Genomic DNA, 25,372 nt, shown 5'->3' on the forward strand with positions numbered 1-25,372 from the left:
AACTTTTAAAGTGAGGTTAAAGATTAAGGATGTAAAGTTTTGCCTTTTGTTACTGTTCTCTTTTAGACGGCAGAATAGACCCTTGTATAAATTGGTTTAGTGCCCTTCTGTGCAAACACTGAGTCTCACATACTTCTGTGTATTTGTGTTTCAGTAAAAGTACTAAATTGTTCCTACTGCAGTCTACAACAAGCTCCCAGGCTGAAATTCTCATCCAGCATCTTTTTTTCTGGCCCGCAGAGGTTGCAATCTAGTCACTTTGCATACGAAAACCATTATCTTAAACACTTCCCCTCTTTTGTCCCATCTGCCCCTAGAATGCTGCTGTGACACAGCATGATACATACAGCACAGCAGCTTTAAAAAATCCCCAAATATGCCTACCACTCCTCATCTCCCCCCACATTCAAGTCTGATTTTCACCGAAATTCAAGCTGGGCAGGGCCCTTCTCACACAGCCAGTGCACAAAGGGAGGTAACTGCCTGCTTAAAGCTGCAGCCACTCCTCTCTTTGCCATCTGCCTGCTTCAGATGCTTTTGTTCATATCTGCATAAAAAAATCGTTTGAATTACTGTAGAACAAATAATTGCTTCTAATGAGTAGCATCTTAGATGGGTGAATCATGCCTGCGTACTTTCAGCTCAGTGATTCAGGCTAGCACACCTTCACTTTTATTTCAGTTGTCTAGGTTTCAACAAAAGATCAGTTGCACAGCTAAGCAGATGAGTGGTTACTTAAGTAGTAGTCACTTTCTCACTTCTGTCTGCCCATAATGTGTTTTAATTATCCTACACCTAACTAGATTGAGGCAAAGCTGAAAAAACAGTCTTCCAAAATAGGTCTCCATACAAAACTTTTATGCAGTAATGTCTAAAGTAGCTCTTTTGATTGTTTGGAATTTTGTTTGTTGGGGTTTTTTTTACATAAATAAACGCATACCACACATTCAACACTTTGTAATGCTAAATTCCTAACTCGTTACAGCTATATTCAAAAAGCAGAGATACCCTGTCCTGACACTTTTCTTCTCAGTCACAGCCACCGAACCATGCTGCAGAAGACGCTGCTGTAGAGGGAACACTAGTGGCGGGTTTCGGCAGTGCCCCGAGCGCATGCATGCAGTCCTCGGTGATGCACGCTGTGGCGTAGGATAAGTAGAACCGGGGAAGTGTTTCAGTGCCATCTGTGGCTATCTGTCTGATACAAGCAAAAGGTTGATCCACATCCACCTTGAAAACTGCATGCAGACTTCTGCTGTGTGTCTTGATGGGGGCCATTGGGTTGAGTAAGATGTCTCCAGAGCACACAGAAATATTTCAGTAACTCGATGTTTTAATTGCACTTGTAACTTTTTGTTATTTTGGTGACGAGTGCTTCTAATGGGAATTTTGCATATGCATGCTAGTATTTATCCCAGCACCTCATTTCTTACAACCTGTATGAAGGGTCTGGCAAAGGCAGTTCAAGGGTGGCAAATTTACTGCTGTATTTGTGTTAAAGTAGCCTGAAGAGAACATAGATGAGATTGGGTTCTTAAGCACAGAGAGAGTCTCTACCATAAGAAGCTTCCAAGCTACGAGACAAGAGACAAAGGAGGACATCTTATCCAAACTTGTAACAGGAACTAAAATAAAAAGGGCTGGACTAACTAACATCTTCAGGCAGTCTGTACTTTGAATCAGGAATTAACATTATTTTGTGTTGCTAATATGATCTTAGCTTTCCTTTTTGAGAGGTTTTTTTTTTTTTCCCGATAGCATGTAAATATTGCTTATTAATCGTAATACTTTATTATTTTTCAGCCTCCCCACATTAACAGCAGTATGCCACGGGTCAGAAGTTTTGTACTCTCTTTTATAAGTCACCAGGATGACCCTATACCTACTGAAGGTGATACTGAAAATGACTTGGACGTTGGATCCGGAGCCACCAATCAGACTGGATCGTTCCTGCGTGAACAACGAACAGTGTCAGTGCAGACAGCAAGATACCTCACGAGTCCGTGGCTGACGCGTTTTGTTCCTTCAGTTTACACCTTAGTGCTTGTGCTGAGTCTCCCTCTGAACATTACAGCGATACTCGTGTTTCTGAAAAAAATGAAAATTGAAAAGCCAGCTGTAGTGTACATGCTGAATTTGGCCCTTGCAGATGTCCTGTTTGTAAGTGTGCTTCCTTTTAAGATTGCTTATCACTTTTCTGGAAACGACTGGGTTTTTGGACCTCAGATGTGCCGTTTCATCACTGCTGCCTTCTACTGTAACATGTACTGTTCAATAATGCTTATGACGAGCATAAGCTTCGATCGCTTCTTAGCGGTGGTGTATCCCATGCAGTCTCTTGGGTGGCGTACATTAACACGTGCCTCGCTGATTTGTTTCATCATATGGCTTGTAGCAATAATTGGTGTTATACCTTTTCTCATCAGAGAGCAAACAATGGAAATACCCAAGTTAAATATAACTACTTGTCACGATGTGCTAAGAGAATCTGAACTTCATGGCTATTACCTCCACTTCTTCTCCATCTTCTCTTCTGTGTTTTTTGTAGTGCCATTTATAATTTCTACTGTCTGTTACGTGTGTATCATTCGATGTCTTAGTTCTTCTACCATTGTTGCAAAACAAAATAAGAAGACACGTGCCTTGCTCTTGTGTGTGGCTGTTTTTTCTGTTTTTGTTATTTGCTTTGGACCAACAAATGTCCTCCTATTAATTCATTATATCCATTTTTCTTATGATAACAGCTTAGAGTATCTCTACTTTGCCTATCTACTCTGTGTTTGTATCAGCAGCATTAGCTGTTGCATTGACCCTTTTATTTACTACTATGCTTCTTCTCAGTATCAGAGACAATTTTTCAGTCTCTTCAACTGTAAAAAGACTTTAGATCCTAACAGTAGTAACAGTAGTGGCCAGTCAGTGTCTACCACAAGTAGAAGGGCTACGTGCTCTACTAATGTGAATAACAGTGTCTACAGGAAATTACTAGCAATGCATTGAGATAACGTGTCTTACACATGCTTAATTCTTAGACTATTTCAGACAAAAAAACCCCTGTATTATATCCAAGAAATGCAAAACCTTAAACCAACTTGTTGTACAATACATAGTTCTATGGATTCATTATAGTAATGCACGATTCAAATAACTCTGTATATGTATATATACAGTATATGTAAATAGGTTAATGTAGAGGGGAAAAGTAATTTCTTCATAATAGTTGTTGAGTGTTTTTCAAATAAACTACTTTTTTTTCAGACAAATCCTTTGCATTGTTAGTTCAGTTTATTGCAGGGGTTTTATGAAATTCCATTTTAAGATTTTGAACTGCATCAGGTTGATTAAATTCTTACTTATGGAACCATTCCATCTATCCAGTACTTCCTGAGGAAAGTGAAAATATCTTTCCAGGCTTTTTTTTTTTTTTCCTAATTGGCATTATTTCTGGAATTGTGTGTAAAATTCATTTTCTTAGCATTATTTTGCATCTTGGACACTGAAACTTTATTTTACATTTTTATATATTCCACTTCAAAACAGACTGTATGGTTCTAGGAATGTAAGCAACTGAAATACAGCTGTTGATTGGTGCAGTGTGTCAGGGGAGATAATTCTCAGCAGCTAGAACTAGCTTTTCCTTTGGTGTTTCTACCATTAGTGTACGCTACGCATCTTGGTTAGGAATGCAGTATTTTTCATGATTTATTTCACAAAAAATTGCGAAATTTTATTTCACAATAAATCAATGTTGAATGGCTCTCCAGAAAATATACTGAAAAAGCCGTATTCATCATCTTGTTACAGAGTTTGCAAATGTGTGCTTTTGTGTATGTGATTAATCATCATGCACGTGTTTAGGACTTGGAAATATCCTTTATCTCTGCCAAGTCTGGATGTTTTTTATGTTTTACATTGTGTTCACATCTACTAAAATTGCTGTGGTACAAAGCCCAATAGCCAACTTCATTTTATGTAGCATTCTTTTACTACAAGGGAGGCTAAAGCTGAATAACAGGAACTCAGTTTTAGAAACAATCGTGTAGGTAATAGGACTGTACACAAAAATGGAAATCAAATTAAGTAGGGATTTAGTTAATGTAGGATTTGCCATAGGAATCTGCCAAGAAGTACAGCGATGTTTAAAAGATGTCTTCAGTCCAGCACAAAGGGTGAGAAACCTAATCTTTTTGCAGTACAGTGTGACAGTGAGAAACTTCTTTCTGACCATGATCTCTTGTCGATTTGTGTCTGTTCCTTGATGGACCTAAGTATAATTAAGTATTGTATTACCACGGTCTATATTTTTGTTCTCAAGTATTTGCTAATTTCTAAGTACATGAGCACTAAAAATACATGTATATGGAGTTAGAAAGGCTAAACCCCCACAAATGTTCAAGAGACATACTCAGTTACATTCTCATTTTCTTTAATGTCATATTAGGGGTAGTTTTGGTATTCAGCAAAATCCAAATGCATCTTAAGACTACGAACATCCACTTCTTGCTGGCAGAAGAAATTACCTCTGTGCTTTATGTAGTTACAAGCTGGGGGACTGCTCTTTAGATCTATTACATGGTTGGAATTTGTTTCAATGTCACAATGTTTTGTTTCATGACAGTGGGGGTTTTTTAGGTAGCCAAAAGGGACTGTCTAGTCTGCTTTGCAAGGGGCAGTATTACATGCTAGGGTGGAAGGAAATGTACGTGGAAAACAGCACGGCAATCATAGCGATTATTTATGTGGTTTTGCTCTGTGCTTGGGTGGTTTCACTTGTAACCTCTGTGTGCTCGAGAACATTTGCAAATGAGCAACTTCTTCCTACCTTATAGGGTGAAAAAATGAGAGGGGTGAATGCAGCTGTTTATCCTCATGGCTAAGAGCATCAAAAAGATCCTGAATAAGAATGACTAAAAAAGATTTTATGCATGTTTGTAAACCAGTATCCCAGCTCTGCCACACACACTGCTGAAGTTGGGTTTGCTGATGATCCGGCTTGCATGCAAGTGAAAAAAAAATAAAAAAATAAGAAAGGCAATTACACCACAGAACCTTTAAATAAAAAGGACTGACAAACCTAAGTAGACTTCCTGACTTCTTGGTAATGAGCTAAAATGCTGAAGTTGCCTTTGGAAAGTATCTTTAGGTTGCCTATGCATGTTTGAAAATGCAACACTTGACAGGCTTGAGGAGGGGGCCCATGCAAACTTCATGAAGTTCAACAAAAAGACAAGTACAAGGTCCTGCACCTGGATCAGGGCAACCCCTGGTATCAACACCGGCTGGGGGGTGAAGGGATTGAGAGCAGCCCTGCAGAGAAGGACTTGGGGGTACTGGTGGATGAAAAGCTGGACCTGAGCCAGCAACGTGTGCTTACAGCCCAGAAAGCCAACCATATCCTGGGCTGCATCAAAAGAAGCGTGGCCTGCAGGTCGAGGGACTTGATTCTGCCCCTCTGCTCCACTCTGGTGAGACCCCACCTGGAGTACACCAGCATGTGTCCGGCTCTGGGGTCCTCAGCACAGGAAAGACATGGACCTGTTGGAGCAGGTCCAGAGGAGGGCCACAGAAGTGATCAGAGGGGTGGAACACCTCTCCTGTGAGGACAGGCTGAGAGAGTTGGGGTTGTTCAGCCTGAAGAAGAGAAGGCTCCGGGGAGACCTTATAGTGACTTTTTAATACTTAAAGGGGACTTAAGAGAAGGACTGAGACTTTTTACCAGGGCCTGCAGTGACAGGACAAGGAGTAATGATTTTGATCCGAAAGAGAGTAAGTTTAGATCAGATATAAGGAAGAATTTTTTTTACAATTAGGGTAGTGAGACACTGGAGCAGGTTGCCCAGGGAGGTTGTGGATGCCCCATCCCTGGAAGTGTTCATGGTCAGGTTGGATGGGGCTCTGAGCAGCCTGATCTGGTTGAAGATGTCCCTGCTCCTTGCAGGGGGTTGGACTAGATGACCTTCAAAGGTCCCTTCCAACCCAAACCGTTCAATGATACATGCATACGCATGCTATTTATATTGATGCTCTGCAAGTGCTTCTAGCAAGCTTCTTGCTAGCCTGCTAAATACGGAGAGGTGATTAACAAAATTACCACACAGCATAAAACATACAGCAAATGTCACCTTTTCATAGCAAATGCAGCATTAACAGTTATTCCTCCTTTTAAGCTCTCACACCTAGTGTCATACCTCTGCTTTCTGTTTATATTTTGTTGAGGCTTCAGCTCAATTGGATTGCAAAAAGAAGCAAACTGCTATGTGACTGGAGGAGTCTCATACCAAGGCAGTGGCAGCTCAACTCTTTCTGAATTTGGCATTTCTGTGCAACTGGTTAGTTGGAACATGCTACAGTTATGAGTCTCTGTTTTGCTGCTGTATTTGATGGCAAGAAGAAGGGCAAGACCTGCTCAAGCAGCCGTTTATGGAGCCAACCTCAGGCACAAACAGCATCTGCAAAATAGGTTATAACTACTGAGCATGGCCACACAGCAAAGCACAATGTGGTAAGCTTTTGAGGAAACTGAACTACAAGAGCACTGCAATTTAGACTGAATGCTTAAGCTAACAGGAAAACCTAACCATCTCTTCATGCTTGATGCACCCTTGCGCTGCTAGCTGGGAAAGAAAATGAACCTTTTGTTTCAAGGGGAAAGGGAAGCAGTAAAAATCTGACCAAAAGAAATGAAGCCCATTAATGTTACTTGCTGTTTCACCCATTCCATCTCCTCCTCATTTTGGGTTTTTTTTTTTCATAATGTCAGGGTTAAGCTGCATCATTTGCTGTATGAAGCAAGCTAACAAACAACATTTGGAGATGAGAAGGTGTCAGGCACTAAACATACATGAGAAAGCTTGCTAATATTCCAGATATGCCAGCTTCATGTTGAGGCAATACTGGCAAGGGCAAGATTTGTAATCAGCATGGTTTCTGTTGGCAAAACACCTCATATAGCAGCTGTGATTGGTATAACTTATTTCACAGGGGAAGGTTTGCATAATTTAGCGTGGCAAGGATTTTGCAGGGATTGCTGCGTTCGCACTAGAAGCATTTCATCAGTTAATGCCAAGCATGCATCTGCCTTACAACCTGCTCCCTGCAGCCTGACTGCAGACAAAGTATGTTCTGCTGGCTGTCAGCTCTGTTTCCCTATTTAGTTGAATCCTAACCAGAAATATGAGCATGGTTCACAATGGTTTGCATCAGGCAAACTGGATCAGGCCATGGGATCTCTCCCTACTTGAGACAGGATCCAGAAATACAAAGAGTGTAGAAGCTGGCTAGCCGATCACCAGCTATGGCTTTGCACCAGAGCTCTCCAAGAGCTGGGGGAGGAAAGAGAAGGGCCTGGTGTGCTGGGTGCAATATTTAAGTCAATTCCTGGGTAAGGCCTTTTTATTGATCATTTTCATCTTTTTTGATCTGATTACAGTTTGATCTTGCAAGATGCTGAGCAAATTAAAAAATTAATGAGACCTCTCACGTATTTAAAATGAATGAAACCTCTCACACGTTTAAAATTAATAACCCACGTAAGTGCTTTTTCATGGCATTTTGTATTTTGCAAGTGCTATAGAAATGGTATAGTGATAGCTAATACAGCTGGAGAAGCTGAACAAATAACATGCTATAATCCAAGTCAACACTAGAGAGCATTAAAATAACTAGGTATGGCTGTTGTTAATTTGGCTTGTTGGGGGGGAAACCATAAGGAACCAGATCTGAACATCACACTGAACTGTGAAATACTGATTAGCCCTCTAAAAAAAATGTGGATTTGGAAAGGTGAAAAAGTATTGAAAATGTGTTGGAAAAGTGGGTGACAGTATTTTAAAAAGAACCTGTAAAAAGGTTCAGCAAAGTTATGGGGAATAATTTCTCTTACCTTTGTGCCTTATACCAGCCTTATAATAGTGGTGCCTGTAGCACCACAAACAAGCTTCTCTCCTAAAAAAAAAAGGCCTGACATTTAAAGCATGGCACTAAGCTCAAATACATGGCACACAGCAACATAACTCCATCAAGGTCAGAGTTGATGAAGACAACCTACAGTGAAAATCTGGTTTGGTGTTCCCTCACCAAAATAAAAATTAATGAAATTGAGCAAATCCATCTTCATTCTGTAGTAAGACTGGGAAAAATCACTCTCCTTACCTTTGTTTGATCAGGTTTGGGGTTTGTGTTAGGAATTTGGGGTCTTTGGGATATTTTTGTGCTGCACTATTACATACTACAGGCAGTAATCCTTGGGAAGTTCTTATGTGTGTTTTTTTCATCCTCGTGTATGGGGCAGCATTTGCCGAGGCAGCGGTGAAGGCAGTGCCACAGGGCCTCGGTACAGGGCTCTCCCAGCTCATCCTCCTTCTCACACTGGCTTGCCATGTTGCTCCCTTTGACTGAGCTAGAGATGGCAGGCAGGACACTGCTGCTTCCTTCAGAAGCCTGAACACAGAAAAGGAAAATAACTGAGCAGATGTTCAGAGCCAGATTACAAATATTGTATCACTGTTGGCTCCTTATAGTGTTCTCTTTTTTTTTTTTTCAGTTGTATGTTTAAATAATTCAGATTTTTGGCTTATAAACAGGAAAGCGCAATCACCATCAGCAATACAGGAAGCATGATAGGATCCTAAGACCAAACCTTTTAAATCTTTGTTTCAGCCAGACACTGAAGTCCATCCACTCAGCTTATGTTCCAGCAGGTGTGGAGCCTCCCTTCAACCCTGTGTACCTGCTAGAAGGGGGTACAGTGGTACAGAAGCCAGTGGTACCACTGATGGGAAGTGATGCTGCTGAACACATGCTGTAAGAGTCTGCTTCCTTTCCCACAGAACGACACTTAATTAGAAACAGGCGTCCAGCTCCGGAGGGTGCGTTTCGTCACTGCCACCTCCTACTATAATGTCCTGTTTACTGAAACATCCCTAAATGCTGAGTGTTTCTTGTCCAAGACAATATCCCACACAGTCCTCCTCACAGCAAGGTGCCTTGGGGATCTGCTTTCAAATTACACGGGTTTTACTGTCAACTAGTTAGTCTTTACTCATTACAACTTAACCCACTGATTTAAATGTTTCTTTTCTGATACAGTCACTCTTGTGATTTTCCTCCTCTCTTTTCTTTTTTACAATGAACAATTTTTACTTCCTATTCCAATCTTCCATTGCTCATCAATATTATTGCAAAGCCAAATGGAAGAAGATGTGTTCTTGCCTGCAGCAGACTTGTGTAAAGTGGTACCACTCACATCTGACATGTTTTCCAGGAACCATGAAATGCAAGAAATTTGTTAAGTTCAAAAATCAGGTCACCTAGGATAACTGGAATAATTGCATAGGATGTATGTGGATAAAGCTTTACAGATGCCTAAAGCACATAGTACTGAGAACTCAGTCCCAGATGGGGAAGAACAGAGAAAGGGAGGGAGAAAATGTTGTTACCCAAACTTTTACATTGTTTTATCAGCCTGTTCAAGTGCTAATAAATCTCCCGCCTTCAGAATAATTCCAAGAATATTTTTCTTGCATGCTTTTCCTATAGGTCACATAAGAAATAAACCTGTATATCAGTGCCACTTGTAGAATTTCTTTCAATTTATTTTTACACTTTTTTTTAGTCTCCACCTTTGCTGACTCTAAGAGGTACATGCAATTCTACCCAGCAAAGAATATAATACATCTACTTAGTTATCACAGCTTTAATGTCCAAGAAAATGAAAAACATGCTGCTGAAGATTCTGCTTTCTATTACTTAAACTCAAGCTAGGGATGACCAAGAAAATATTACTCCTACCACTGAAAATTACATTTACAGAGGCTCTGAAATTCAGCTTAGATCTCTTACTTTACTTTGACATTTTTTTCCTATTTTTATTTGGATATTATCGTCAGTAAAAATTTTTGAAAGGAGCGACTTACTGCACTTCCCTCACTAGTTGAAACATATTCGTAAATTTGCTGTGAACTATGTGGACATTTTTCATTAAATGGTTAAATTAAAATATTTCTAAGCTTTTTATATCTCTGCATCAAAGGTACTGAGTTTTATTAATGAAAATTCTTTCAAAATTACATTTAAAATATTAAGACTCTTTAAGAGACAGGCTTGTCTAAAGGGATATTATTTTTCATTAGCCCAATGGATACATTGTGGTGGGAGAAAAAAGACAATGTTTGGGGTACTTTAAACCATTCTGGGTAGTTTTTCAGGTTTGTATTTTCTTATCTTAGTTTCTAAACTAAGATCAGTAGCGCGGCAGACTCTATACAACTACTGACATGTTCTGTTAAAGCAGTGAAAATATTTCCTAACTTGAAAATCAGTCATCAAGAGCTATTGCTATTTTGAGCAAAATATTTTATCTTTGCTTGATCAGAGTATCTCCTGTTTGTACTCTAATGAAACAAGATGGGGTTTTTCTTCTTTCCTCACCTCACTGCCTCCTTCCGGACTAGCAAGTAAAACCAAACTGAGCAAAGAGCAGCATCAAGGAGAAGCTACTTCTCCATTCAGTGCTATTTTTTGACTGGAGGTAAAACTGAGGTCTGTAGAAGCATTGCCTAGAGATGAGGGTTACAATTCCCTTATGAATATACAGGAAACTCAACAAAGGTATTAACAGTGTCTTCCATTTAACTTTTGCATGCTTAGCCAGGTGCTCAAGGGAGAGAGGTACCTGCAGTGGCTGTTCAGTGATACTGGAATTTAAATGGTATCTTAAATTTTCTTTAATTGTCATGATTTTCAAAACCGTTAAAGAAAGGCCAAGCTATTCTTGCAAAACTAGCGAGATTCTTCTCAGCAGAGCAGGCAGCCAATTTGCAGCTACGTTGAGAGCTTCGTGCACCCGGCCCAGTGTCACCTCCCCAAGCTCACGCTGGGGACAAGCAGCCTTCAGGTCCCTGGGGACAGCTGGGGTGGCAGCGGGTGCCTCTGCAGCTGTGGTTCGGCTGTCCCAGCCCTTCAATCACTCACCTGCCCAACTCTCATGAGCGCAGCCCCACACCCAAACTGAGGAGGAAGGGGAAGGGTAGGCAGGATGAAGGCAGCCTCCACCTTCCTCCATCCCCATGGCTGAAGCTCTCTGCTACAGACTGGGCTCTCACATGCAGCAGCGTAAAAGCTCTGGGGTGCGCAGCAAGCAAGCCTGTGCCTCACGTTTTTCTGGGGCTCAGCCCAGCCTCTGGCCCCAAGCACAGGGACAGCCATGCCTGAGGGTGCTTGGGCCAGGCAGAGCCTGGGCTTCCTCTAGCGTATGCAGGGCAAGGATTTTTGCTGCCCCCACTAATAGGCAGGTGCCAGCCTTGCCTGTGCCAGAAACCAGGCACAGCTCCAGAGTTTTACAAGACTTCATTAAGATTTAGCCACCTCTGGTGAGAGGAAACAGGACTTAGCTTAATGAGACAGCAAATGAGGTTCTCCTGCTTAAAAACGTGTAGGTTTGCCTATGTAAGTGGCCTTGGATAGGCTAATTTAGGACTTTCCTTTTCCTGAGGAATAACATCTCTTTGTCACAGTGCCAAAGAAAAAAGCCTACCTGCCTCCAGCTTTCCTTCAGCATCTCATCTTCCTGCATGACAATGTACAAACAGCCCAGGTTTACTCCTCTCCTAACAGGAACAACCTGCATCAGACCTTACAATGGGAGAGGAGGGGGAAGGAACTATGTGAGGAGGGTGGGACCATGGTGGTAGGGGTGGCATCACCCTTGGGGTGGCTTCACCCTCTCTGCTGGCTTGGGACCTGCAGGCACGTGGGGTTACAGAGCAATCTTATCAAATGCTGCTGATGCGCAAAGTGCAGCCACTCTGGAGTGTATGCAAGATGGGGAGCCACCCTGACAGCCCCATGCCCAGCTTCTATATGTGTATATATCTGTGTATATATTAGTCACTTATCAGAGTTTCATTTTAATCCATTGTTGTAACTGTGACAGCAGCACTATCAAACAGGCATTTCCTGTATTCCTCTCTCAAATATAGAAACCACATGTTTCATGAGCCACAACTAGAGTCAATCACTTTTCATAATGACACTGATAGAGACATGCAGCCCCACAGACTAAAACCAGGGCTTCTCTAGCAACCCACGAGTTACATTCTGCAGCAATGAGACTGCACGCAACAAAAGGAAGAAATTTTAAGGATGATCTTCCAAAATAGTTCACTGGGAACAAGTACCACATGGAAAAACATCTGGAGATCACTTTCATAAATGAAGTTGAAATATCGTATGTGAGGGGCCTTGCAGGTGGTGGTAGCTACTTAAACTCATCAAACAAATGCTTTGGGACAAAAGTAGGGACAAATAGCATTGCTGTCCTTAGTGTAAGAATTTGCTTAGAGTTTTTTACTCTTGCTTGTTGTATTGGACAAGAACCTACTATAATTCTAACATGTTTTGACTGGAGCATAGTAAGGACAGCTTGATTTGCACTATGACCAGGGCACCTTGTTATCACAGCCCTGGTTTTATAACCGAATTTCAGCACATAGTACATTTGCTGCTTATTCTACAACCCTATTAAGTGCTGTAAGCAGTCCATCTGGAAAGGTACAAATGATGAAGTTGGATGTTTACTGTGGCAATTCTGTTCATTGCACTAAAAATTTTAATTGCAAAAAGATTGAAGGTATTACCTAAAGAAGAGCAGGGCTCTCTTTCTCTGCTCACAGCTCCTGCTGTGTCGTCGGTGTTCAGAAAAGCTTTCTAGGCTTTGTTGCTGAGGTTTCTGTTGGAGTCACACCAACACATTTTGCACCTATCTTGGTTTTGGTATCATGGGCTTGTATGTAGGGTGTAGCAGCCAGTTCTATCAAGTATAACTGTTTCTTTAATTAAAGGCAAGTTGTTATACCCTGCAATTTCAGTGAGATTCAGCACAAGACAGACCAGCATTGCCAAGTGTGTCAGAAATGCTCACTGTGTAATAGCTACTGTAAATTCACTGCCAGGTAGAAAGCATGATTTCATAACTGTCCAAACACTAAGCTGTTTTGCAGATTACTTCCTTCCACATGTTATTCTTGCTGTGCTTCTTGCCACTGTATTATGACTCCACAAATAAGCAGGCCTGGGAAAAGTTGATCGTAGAGAAACACTACCAGTTCATAAAATAAATTTCTCTTTTGATCTAAATCAAGGATATGGTAATCATTAATAACCATGAGACTGCCATCCTTTCACTGTTGCATTCAAGGGATTTCCCCTTCTTTTCCCCAGTCTTGGGTAGGTCTGCAGAGCCTTTTACCTGCTGAAGGTGTGCTCTGCTTTTAACCATGTGCTAAAGTGCAACTCTTGCAGGTTTCTCAACTGATACCACAAATAGACTCTCCTCCTACTTAAATGCACAGATCCTGGGAGGCCTATCCCCAAGTCTCTGCACACATCTTGAAGTCCCTCCATAGTCACAGTGAAAGGAAAAAAAGCAAGCGTGCTTCTGCTGATAGGAGACATTTAATTATTTAGCCCATTCCCACTGAAGTTTCTGGAAGCAACCAAGATGCCTCAAGTAAAGAGGACACCCCTTAGGGCTCCTGTCCAAAAGAGAAGCCTTTCTTCGACTGCCACCATACACTGGGTATGAGGACTCCTGTTCTCTCTCTTCTCTTTCACCACATGCTCAGGAGGCACACAGGAGCACCATTTCATAAGAAACCCTCCTGCCTTCAAATGCCATAGCAGCAAGTCCACATTCACAATTCTGTCCTTATTTTATCATCTAGCCAAATATCAATGAACTCATCTAACAGTATTGTTACCCAGAACAAAATAAGTGGCTTACTCAGACTATTGTGTAATGGCAGTTGCCCTAATGAGTCAGAAAAGCTATCACTGACATGTATAGTAACACAACAAAGTTAATAGCCATGAAAACCTTTTCCTCTGATAAATGCTTAGTCACAACCATTCTACCCACGTTGATTCCTGGTTCTAGAGCCCAGCTGTTTCAGGAACGTCCAATTGCTTACAAGACAATAAATGGATCCATAGCTAGACATGTGCTTTGAGCAGGGTCAGGAGTCACTCAGTCCTGCTATAGGCGAGGGATACATTCAGCTATTCCATTTCTGTAGTCTTTATGGCTATAAGTACAGAGGAGCAAAGTTAGGGGTCAGATAAAGCTCTCAAAGGCTGTTCTGGGATCTCATGGCAATATGCCCATCTCAGCAATTATGGAGTGTAGAGGAACAGTAATGTTCATGTGCTAGAGTCACTAAAAACAGGATAGAAGGAAGGCTTTTCAGGAAAGCATTTGTCTATTGGCTTGCCACAAGGCAGGATCAGCTGTCCCTACATCAATTCTCATTGATGCTTGTATAACCTATTTCCAGAAACCTTCAGTGATGGAGACTCCACAACCTCCCTCAGCATCTGATGCTGGCCTGTTTATTTGGTTTCTTCTTCTTCCCTGCCCCGTCACCCCACCCCCAATTATCTTTTATGTATTTGAAGACTTCTACTGCTCTCTTTGTTCTGTCCATCTTTCCTGAAACACAGTGCTGGCACCATACTCCAGCTGAGGCTTTGCTGATGCTGAATACATTGATGTGGTTCATTTTCCACTTTGTGCTCTTCTTGCTACACCTAGTCTGGTGTTTGTCTTTTTTTTTTCTTTGCAACAGCATGACATAGCTGACTGATAATCAGCTTTTGCTCCTCTTCATTCTACTCTGGAGATGATGCTAATTGGGGCTTGGAAGCTCAGTGGAGGGAGAACTGGTTCAGTATAGACAGCCCTTTTGATAAGCAGCTCTGCAGCCTAACTAAGTTTCTGATGTACAGGCATCAGTGTGGGAAATGCAGCTGTAGTAAGATCCAGACCCAAATTAACCATCAGGTCCACAGATTTTCTTAATTCATCTGCCTTAAAAGAAAGCCGATAGACAGTAGTTTGCAACAGCCTTTGTGTTTGTTGTCAGTGATTGAACAGAGGAACCAAACTATGCTGATCTCTCTTGACACTTGTCTACCAGAAAAAAAATAGTTATTTAATTTCTCTGTCTTGCCATTCTACTTGCTGTAACAACAGTGAATATTATCATTGGGACTAAGACATTTCTACCACTCTAACTGTATTGTAGCTTCTTACAAGACAGCTACTTCCAGTGGCCACTACACTAATCAGACTGAACACATCACAGGCTTAAAAATACTGGTGGGAAAACTTGTAGTGTATCTTTAATTAAAATATCTTAATCTTTATATTTGGATTTAACATTTCACAAGCATTAAATCAACTGCATTAAAAAAAATGCTGAAAGACAGAGATCTGTCCCTTTGAACTTCTGGGAGGAGAACAGACTCTTCAGGGCCTGGATGCATAAACTGGAGCTACTGTTCATGCTTTTCCTTTTTTTGTTCTCTAAGTATCATATTCAGGCTTATGTTTCCCAGCCAAATTCAAAAGCCTGTCCTTTTTTAGAAAAAAAGAACAGTTCTAGTCATAACTAGTCACTCTAGTAAAGCACATGATGAAGTGAGATCCATTTAATCCCCCAAAATATTTTGTCACAATTTTTATCATGTCGTATATCAGAATTCAGTAATGCAATGTTTTTCTGAATTACCTGAAAGATAGTATTTTTAGTTTGTGAAGCACTTTGAGATAACTGTCTTCCAATTTAAACACAATAAAATACCCTTTTCAAGCCCTTTGAAAGCAATTAATAGTTACAATGTGTGCCACTTAATCTGTAAGCCTCAGTTCCTTAGAGGCCAACCCCAGTAAAGGATCAAGTGTGACATTTTCAATGCTTAAAATTTAGAGTAAAAATTCCCATTAGCCAGGTTCTCAATTCCTATTTCAAACATAGTTATGATGAATTGACAATATATGGACCACAGGAAATGCAGGTGATGGAAACTATCCATTAACATCTACTGGAACCTTACATTCATTATGAAAAAAACTGAGATAATAAACCATTCTGCAGAATAATCATAGAATTGTTTAGGTTGGAAAAGACCTTTAAGATCATTGAGTCCAACCGTCAACCTAACACCACCATGCCCACTAAACCATGTCCTGAAGTGCCAGATCTATGTGTTTTTTGAATACCTCCAGGGATGGTGACTGCACTACTTGCCTGGGCAGCTTGTTCCAGTGCTTGACAACCCTTTCGGTGAAGAAAGTTTTCCTAATACCCAACCTAAACCTCCCGTGCCGCAACTTGAGGCTGTTTCCTCTCATCCTATCGCTTGTTACTCAGGAGAAGAGACCAGCACCCACCTTGCTTCTGCCTCCTTTCAGGCAGTTGTAGAGAGCAATAAGGTCTTCCCTCAGTCTCCTTTTCTCCAAACCACCCCAGTTCCCTCAGCCACGCCTCACAAGACTTGTGCTCCAGGCCCCTCACCAACTTGGCTGCCCTTCTCTGGACACACTCCAGCACCTCGGTGTGTTTCCTGTAGTGAGGGGCCCAAAACTGAACACAGGACTCGAGGTGCGGCCTCACCAGTGCCCAGTACAGGGGGACGATCACCTCCCTGCTCCTGCTGGCCACACTATTTCTGACACAGGCCAGGATGCTGTTGGCCTTCTTGGCCACCTGGGCACACTGCTGGCTCATATTCAGCTGGCCGTCAACTAACACCCCCAGGTTCTTTTCCAACAGGCAGCTTTCCAGACACTCTTCCCTAAGCCTGTAGCACTGCATGGGGTTGTTGTGACACAAGTGCAGAACCCAGCACTTGGCCTTGTTGAACCTCATACAATTGGCCTTGGCCCATCGGTCCAGCCTGTCCAGATCCCTCTGTAGAGCCTTTTTACCTTCAAGCAGATGAACACTCCCTCCCAGCTTGGTGTCATCTGCAAACTTACTGAGGGTGCACTTGATCCCCTCACCCAGATTGTTGATACCGATATTAAACAGAACTGGCCCCAAAACTGAACCCTGGGCAACACCACTTGTGACCAGCCACCAGCTGGATTTAACTGCATTCACCACAGCTCTGGGCACAGCCATGGCCATCCAGCCAGTTTTTTCCGCAGTGAAGAGTATGCCCATCCAAGCCATGAGCAGGCAGGTTCTCCAGGAGAATGCTGTGGGAAATGGTGTCAAAGGCTTTGCTAAAGTCCAGGTAAACAACATCCACAGCCTTTCTCTCATCCACTAAGTGGGCCACCTTGTCATAGAAGGAGATCAGGTTAGCCAAGCAGGACCTGCCTTTCATAAGCCCATGCTGACTGGGCCTGATCCCCTGGTCGTCCTGTACGTGCCACGTGGTGGCACTCAAGATGATCTGCTCCATAACCTTCCCCAGCACCGAGGTCAGACTGACAGGCCTGTAGCTCCCCAGTTCCTCCTTCTGGCCCTTCTTGTAGACGGTTGCCATACTCGCTAACCTCCAGTTGACTGGGACCTCCTCCAGTTAGCGAGGACTGCTGATAAATGATGGCAAGTGGTTTGCTGAGCACTTCTGCCAGCTCCCTCAGTACCCTTGGTTGGATCTTACCTGGCCCCATAGACTTGTGTGTGTCTAAGTGGTGTAGCAGGTCGCTAACAATTTCCCCTTGGGTTACGGGGGGTTCATTCCGCTCCCTTTCTTCCAGCTCAGGGGGCACGTGCTCCAAGTACAATTGGTCTTACTATTAAAGACTGAGGCAAAGAAAGCATTAAGTACCTCAGCCTTTTCCTCATCTTTTGTCACTATGTTTTGCCCCACATCCAATAAGGACAGAGATTCTCCTTAGCCCTCCTTTTGTTTTTAATGTATTTATAGAAATGGTTTTTATTGTCTTTTACTGCAGTAAACAAATTAAGTTCTAGTTGGGCTTTGGCCCTTCTAAATTTCTCCCTGCATAACCTCATGGCATCTTTGTAGTCCTCTTGAGTTGCCTGCCCCTTCTTCCAAAGTTCATAAACTCTCTTTTTTTTTCCTGAATTCCAACCAAAGCTCTCTGTTCAGCCAGGACAGTCTTCTTCCCCACCAGCTCATCTTTCGACATATATTATTTAGTCATATTTGACTGCTAAAAATCATCAGAAGACAAAGATAGTGTGCTCAGGCACAGGCTTCCTGGGTGAACTGAGAGACCTCAAGTCCTTTCTTTTAGCACCATCCAGTGGGGAAGGGATCCTGTATCCTGTGGAAGTGCAGATACAACATAGTATCATCTGACTCATTTTACTGTAACAGGTATACTTACACATGGGTGGGGAACAGAAAACAGAAAGCTATATGCAGCAACGCTTTTCCCAGTTGTCTTCTGTACACAGTGAGCTCTTGTGCCAACAGCTCAGTGTTGGCATCAGCACACACTGGCATTGCTCCAGGCTACCTCATTTCTTCACTTCAGGCTGGGTTTTTCCTTATAAGTGAGCTGAATGTATATTTTGATAGCACCTAGAAAACTCTATCAAAAATAGTGCACCTACTGAGTAAGCCACTATGCAATCCTTGCCCTGAAGAGCTGATAATTACCATCCAAGTGGCTTTATTATGAGGATTATAGTAATTACTGCTTTTTCCTTAAAGTTTTAATGCTGAACTTAGTTTCATGAGAATCCAACTTTTGTTTAAACTCCTGACCTTCCCAGAAGAAATAAAAATCCTTTAAAAATGCAACTTGTGTATATTCTAATGGCTCGAGCTACAGACAATAAATGAAAAGCTGATGCTTATTACTTACAAAGTAATATGCACCTGGGTGGGGACTGTCAATGCCTTCTTTTTAACTCTTGACTACAGACATGCTGTTACCACTGTCTAGTTCTCAACAGATGTGAGTTTCTTCCAATTGCCTGGTATGTGGTAGTGTTTTGTGAATTGAAGAGAGAGGCTTAAAAAAAGGGAAAATACATAGTAGGTAAAAAGCCATAAACTATTAAGCTCAAATGAAAGGCAAGCATTATTTCACAGCTCCACAATCAAGCACTCTAAGAAAGACTGGTCCTGAGTGGACATGTCATGTTTGCCATTATGTTACAAAGTCGGTGATGAAATAGGGGAATTCATTGCTCTTGGGGATGAACCTGAAAATTTTGTGAAGTTTTGCTGCATGTTAATTGTTCACTTCACTGTTGTAGGCACTGAGAATGTGGAAAACAAGGCAGGGATCATTGCCTCATGTTTTTATTTTACATTTTTTAAGATTTTTTGGTGTTAGGTCACATACTGCCAGGTCACCCTTAAGAAATAGGATGCAAGATGACACTGTGCCAATGCACACCCAAGTACTTTAAGCAAAGTGGAATAGTTTCACTAGGAGAAAATGAAAATGTCGAAGCACTACAGTATCTTTTAACTTGGAGGTAGGAGCTCTGTCTTAGGATAAGGAGGTACATGAGCTAAAATCCCCTTTACACATTGATCCTAGATCTTCGCAGTCCTTAAGGTCATGGGTGAAAAAGAGCACTGCTCCTCTTCCTTTACTTTCTCTGTAGATTTTCTTTTGGGGAGTAGACGCTTGAGAGCAAGGAATAACTTTGTTTTGCCACATCCAGTGGCAAAGCAGAAACAGGATTTTCTGGATTAGAGACCTGATGTCTCTTAGGCATGGGGCAGGCTGCACCCTTCCCCTCAGCAGTTTCCACCTGGGCCCTTAGGCGCCAAGGGCCCTAGCTCAGAACCTGCAGGAATCCCACTCCAAAGCACAGGTATTTTTCCTGCTGGCTTTTTTGACAGTCAGGGTGTTTATTCTGGTGTCAGGCTCTTACAGAGCAGAGATAGCATGACATGTTGCCTCCCGCCTCCACTCACACGAATCGTCTTGACCTCTCTTCCACAAGAGGATGCAGGTAACTCCCAAGAAGGCCAAAAGAAGCTGTTTTTCTCCATCAGGGACAGCCTGTGCCTATGGTTCACCCAGAGGTTACCAGCGCTCGTGTCCAAACTTGCTGGGGCTGCCTCCTGCTGCTCTGCCCCACGTGGGAGGCTGGCAGGAATAAGGCTACACTCTTCGCAGGGAGTCAAAGCCAGATACTGTGAGTTTTAGCTCTCCGGAACTGGTCTTCACCCTGAACTACCTAATTACTTTTCATAAATCCTTCAAATCTTCGTACAATACTTCATTGTAGTCTCCTATGATCTGTACTGAGTATTTAATTACAGATTTTAAATTTAATTTCTCTCTGTAAGTAGAGGTAATTTAATAATATTTCAATTATTTCTGCGTGTAGGCCATGACACACATGCTGTAAAAAAAGAGGGATCTTTCACCAGGTCAGGAAAGGTAATACAGTAATGACTCCATCCTAGGAAAACCAGATCAACCAGCTTTTCTGCCAAAGCACAAACAAACCTAAACACAGTGGGGAGAATAAAATCCAACATTTTCTTTGTTTCAAATTGCAGTAGAGAAAAATAGGTAGAAAAGCACCACGCTTTGTTTTGCAGAAAATGCAGAGCAATAAGGCGAGTGTTGAAGCTGTCATCATCAAGTGATATGTTGAATTAAATATGGGGAATTAACCTTTGCAACCCTAGGAATATAGTTTTCACCGAGCAAACATTTGTGGGACATTTAGACTTCTTAGTTCTCACGCCCTCACTCCCAGTGAATTTGCTATCAAACCCAATGATGATTGCTAATACACTGAGTACCTGTAACAAACATGCAGAATTTCTATGCAATTAAAATGCGAGTACTGCTGCTCTTGCGCTTCAGCCTTTTATACTGCTTTGCAAAAAAACATTCCTTGACTGCTCAAAGACTATACAGAGTAAGATGACATTGTTTAAATGTAAAATTATTAACTGTGGTGTAAAAGGATTTACTTAGATTTAGCAAAGGAAGCTGGTGAGTGTGAGTTCATCACCAAGCCTGAGGGAGCTTTCCCCAGCTGTGGGGGAATCTGGCAGGAGATCTTCCACGTCACCCTGCTGAAGCAATGCTTGGTTGGAAGGGAGAGAAAGGGGAAAACAGCTCCTCACTCAGCAAGGGCCAGAACTGTGACCTTATTTGCCTTAAGTGCAGCAGAAAGAGGGTCCAGGAGGAGCTGTGTGTGCAGAAGCCAGGCCTGGGCTTAGAGCAGACACCAAGCCAGGCCTCAGCAGGAGCAAAGACCTGAAGCCTCCATAAGAGACCCTGGCTGCTGCCGAGTACACCACCGCCTGAGAACCGGGAACAGCTGGCCAGCACAAAAAGAGGATTATCCCTCACAAGAAGCAGGTGAAGGACTGGCTCTTACTGAGTGTTATGCCTGTGGCTTGGGGTGAAGCATCTCACTGCAAAGAGAAGTCACCTGGCCACCAAAGGGTTGAAAATTGCCTGAGACTGGTGCAATCCAGCATCACTGGAATAAGCATAACTGTCAGAAGAAAATATTTCACCCCTCCTGAAGGAATTAACTGCTTGCTCCTTGCATTAGGGGATGATTAACAATCCAAATCCTGCTTCCACCTTGTGCATCACCCAAAGACACTGAATGGTAGAAAGAGGGGAAAAGGAAAGGTTTCCTGATTCTGTGCCTTGCAGCAATAGCCCCACATTTGTGGTGGGCTTCTGTACTGTCATGGTGTGCTCAGGAGATCAGGGTAGGGGTGTTGGGGTACAGTATTGTGTGGAATCACTTTCCCCTGCTGCCCCCAGAGGAAGCCCAGGCAGGAGCACAGACAATGTGGCATCCAGATATTGCAGTGAAGTTCCTACATGGCCCTGCAGCAAGGCAGAGGAAAGCACCTTTTTCTGTCCTTTCCATCCTCTCTCAGTCTTTCATCTCACAGTGGCTGCTGTGCAACGCGCAGCAAATAACTTGCAAATCCCAACAGCTCTGTTTACTTCGCTTCACTTCACTTCTAAATGCACATTGACTAAGCATTTTCATAGTCAGCATGTAGATCATATGAGACTCATATATCTGGAGTTTAAATGTTTGACAAGTTTCAGCTAAGTAGAAGAAAAAGTATTTTTCTAAATGTGAATAATTATGGCTATGTTGTTCATTAAACTTAAAAAGAAATTAAACAATCCAATTGCAAGTTAAATAATTGAATCACAAATACTTATTTTACAAAATTAGAACTCCCTCCTCAAATTGTAATGATGGAGTAATAAAATTATTTTTGGTCATAACAGTAGCTTTTTTTCATAGTGTGGTAGTCCTCAATTTGGGGCCAAATACCAGTATTGGATCTGATAAAGTGTTTGTGGTTTTCCCCTGATTGTGCAGGCAGTGGGAGGTGGGCTGAGACGCTGGGAGGGGACAACGCTGGATCCTGCCACACTAAACAAACACTGTGAGAACAGACGGGATGGCTGTGTGGAAAGCGTGTGACTCAGCACAGCTCCATGGATCTCTTCCTCACATCATTTCTTAGCATGGGGAGTTTCCAAATAATTTTCTGGAGTCCTGGCCAACTGGAATACTTTGTCCATTAAACTCATTTCTTTGTGGACAGTGGGATCTGCCTCTAGACAGACCACAATCCCTCTGATAAAATACGGAAGTGGTTCCAATCTCTGTGCTTTTTAACAGATAATCCCTAAATAGAACAAAAAAAGTCCCTTTTCACCTCACTGACAATGCACCTCTGTGACAATGATACTCAGTGACAATGATGGCAGCAATTCCCAAAAAAGTAATTTGCAAACCACTTGAACTATGGTAAAACAGCATTTATTAGAGCTAGAGAGAGGGGTGACATTGAAACTATGAAAAGACTCATGCTCAAAACCAGACAGACGTATCTTTTCCATATTAGAGAGCTGGGAGATGCCCACTTTCTAGCACAGATATCTTTTCTTCTTCAGCTTTTCTAATTCTCCCGTCCCCAAGCCACAACTAACAGTATCTGTTCTAAAACCAGCAGTAAGGTATGTCGCAAGGTAGCATGGACAGACCTGCCCTATTCTGCCTCGGATAATTTATGATGCAGGGAGCTCTTCAAAGGCAGGTTAAGAAGTGCTAGCACCTCCCTTGAATTGTGAGCTTTACTGCAGTCCGCTGCTGCAGGTTTCGGCTGTGATTGCCCAGCTAAGCCCACAGGTCCTGCCGACTCATGACACAGTTGCTCTCCCTGGAGAGCACGGACTGCTCCAGGAGTCCTTTCCATCAGCAAACTGCATCTCTGCCAGGCGCGCAGGAAGAAACACAGAGAAGCACTGGAGGACATCAGAGTGGATCCTAAATGACATCCATAATGCTGCATGGCCATATTAGCAGCTGACAAACTGTCTAACTCAAGTTTAACCTACATCTCGGAAAAGCCCAAGAACTAGGGCAAACGACCACACTATTCAAAGGAAGGCCCACTGGCCTGGATATGAGCCACAATAGTGACCATAAGCAGAGGCACAGAAAAGAGAAAGAGGAGGACAAACGTAAATGGTATTTTCCCAATTACTCTCTCACTCTTATACTACATTCTGCTCAGGGAAATTCCCAAGTCAGTTATGGATTGTCTCTTTAATAATCCTCAATGATCTCTCTTGCAAGTGTTGCCCAGTCTTCCCGGAAACTTACGAAAACCTCTGTATCCCCAGCATCCATTGGCAAGGAGCTCCACAGGTATCCTACCTGCTGGGTGTGCTTTGTGCAACGTTTTTTATGTTTGAACCTGGCTCCTGGTATTTGAGGAGTGGATGGCCCCAGCCCTAGTTGTGTAGTAGAGGATGTGAACAGACAGACTGAAGTGTTCTCAGCTGCTTAGTCAGGTCTCATACAGAAGTTATTCAATACTTTCTATCGTGTGCCACAAATATTGCTGGGCTCTACCAAATCCTAAATTGTTAATGTGACTGGATCACTGTATTGTCTATTATTCCCAGCTGTAACTGTTAGCTTAAATCCCATTCAATCTAGCTCTTAAGAGACGTTCGTGTGTCTGTTGCTTAACTTCCTTCATTTGAATTTATCAGCATAAAAGTGCAATAGGCAAGATACTAGTCCCTGCCAAACCAGGCAACGCCAAAACAGTAATTCCTTTTACTTGCCATACTGCCTTTTGAACTCTAATGCCATGTACTATTTAAATGTCATAAGCCAGGACTGCTGCCACAGGAACTGCCCAACCCACTCCATGCCCTTGGACTTCTGTGCACATCGCCGAAACACTCCCTCTTTTACATCAATACAGGCATGCCATCAGCTAGACTGGTGAACTGATCCTGTTAAAATTCCGCCTCTTCCTGGATGAGCGTCCTGTGACCCTTGTGTGGTTGTACCAACCTATGGGCCAGCACACAGGGGTGGAATGGGATAGCAGAGCCACACACATGGTGAGAAAAAGAAAAAGCTAGAGCCTTAGAAGTGTTTTGCTTTTTCCCTTGTACTCCTACCAGACGGCTGTTGCAATATTTCACTATCATGATGACTAGAAAAGTTATAATTTTTCATCTCTTACTTAGATCACTGATAACTTAAGAACATATGGCTATAACATGGATGAGACTCCAGAACACATCACAGACACCGACAGATCAGCTGAACAGTCAGGTCAAGTGCTTGTAATGGAATTCATGGTCAGAAGTTAATAAATGCATGATTCTGTTAAAATTTCCACAATTAGTCAGGAAATGTGATCAAAATGCCATATTTCATACATGCAACTTACAGAGCAATTCAGACTAGCAGCATATCATAAATTTCCAGAGTGCAGAATAAAAAAGGGAGATGGATTGATACTGCACAAACCTTAGATTAAGTTCATTTTCCATTTAGGAAAATGATATTGTGATTCAACAAATCATATTTTCTTATTATTAAAGCAGTATGACTTTTACTGTTTATTACAAGTATCGCTTTTCAAGGAAGAGTAAGAGACAGATCCTAAAAATAGAAGTTTTGATTAAGTAATCAGAAAATCACAAAGACAAATACTATTTACAGGAAGAGGGTATTCAGATCTAGAAATTTTGTTCCCAAGTCCTCCTGTACTTTACAATGATGGAATTGTTCATATAATTCTTACACCAGTTGGCACTGTTGTGAATGAATGGCACACTGTTCAACTGAACAAAAAGCTTGGCATAGAAACCTTCTGTGAAGCTCTCAGAATTCATTTCCATTTCGTTTTTTGTAAATATCAACTGGAATCCAAAGAGACACTCTGATTAGACAGATTCCAGCATTAGCAAGTGCTTAATTGTGCAGACAGGATCTCATCGTTGCCATTAAATAACTTCTTGGATACTGATTCTTGGCATCCATTCACAACTGAGAATGGCATTACTGCTTGGGCAAATCCTAAATTTCTCGGGAGCCATCAACAATTCTCAGCCAGAGTTCATCCATCCCCACAGCTGTCCCAGGCCTTATCTACATCAAGATGTTTACATAATGTCAATAAAACTGAGGTAATCAAAACCAACACCTTCTGAAACTGAGATGAGCAGAATGCATTGGCCAAACCAGCTCAAATTCTATTGCCTGTTCAATTCAGCAGTTCTGCACGTGCGAAAGCACCACCTGCCTTTTATTGACTAGGGTTAGGT

The 25,372-nt window shown here is 42.2% G+C and overlaps 1 protein-coding gene across 1 annotated transcript; it reads left to right on the forward strand.

Moving 5' to 3' along the window:
• Positions 1–1,760: 1,760 nt before the first annotated feature.
• Positions 1,761–3,190, forward strand: F2R (coagulation factor II (thrombin) receptor). Its single transcript, XM_010582842.1, has one exon. The coding sequence runs from the start codon at positions 1,825–1,827 to the stop codon at positions 2,998–3,000; it is 1,176 nt and encodes a 391-aa protein (XP_010581144.1). The 5' UTR covers positions 1,761–1,824; the 3' UTR covers positions 3,001–3,190.
• The last annotated feature ends 22,182 nt before the right edge of the window (positions 3,191–25,372 follow it).

This window comes from Haliaeetus leucocephalus, unplaced genomic scaffold, assembly GCF_000737465.1.
Source record: "Haliaeetus leucocephalus isolate CR32 unplaced genomic scaffold, Haliaeetus_leucocephalus-4.0 Scaffold849, whole genome shotgun sequence".
NCBI classification, from domain to species: domain Eukaryota; kingdom Metazoa; phylum Chordata; class Aves; order Accipitriformes; family Accipitridae; genus Haliaeetus; species Haliaeetus leucocephalus.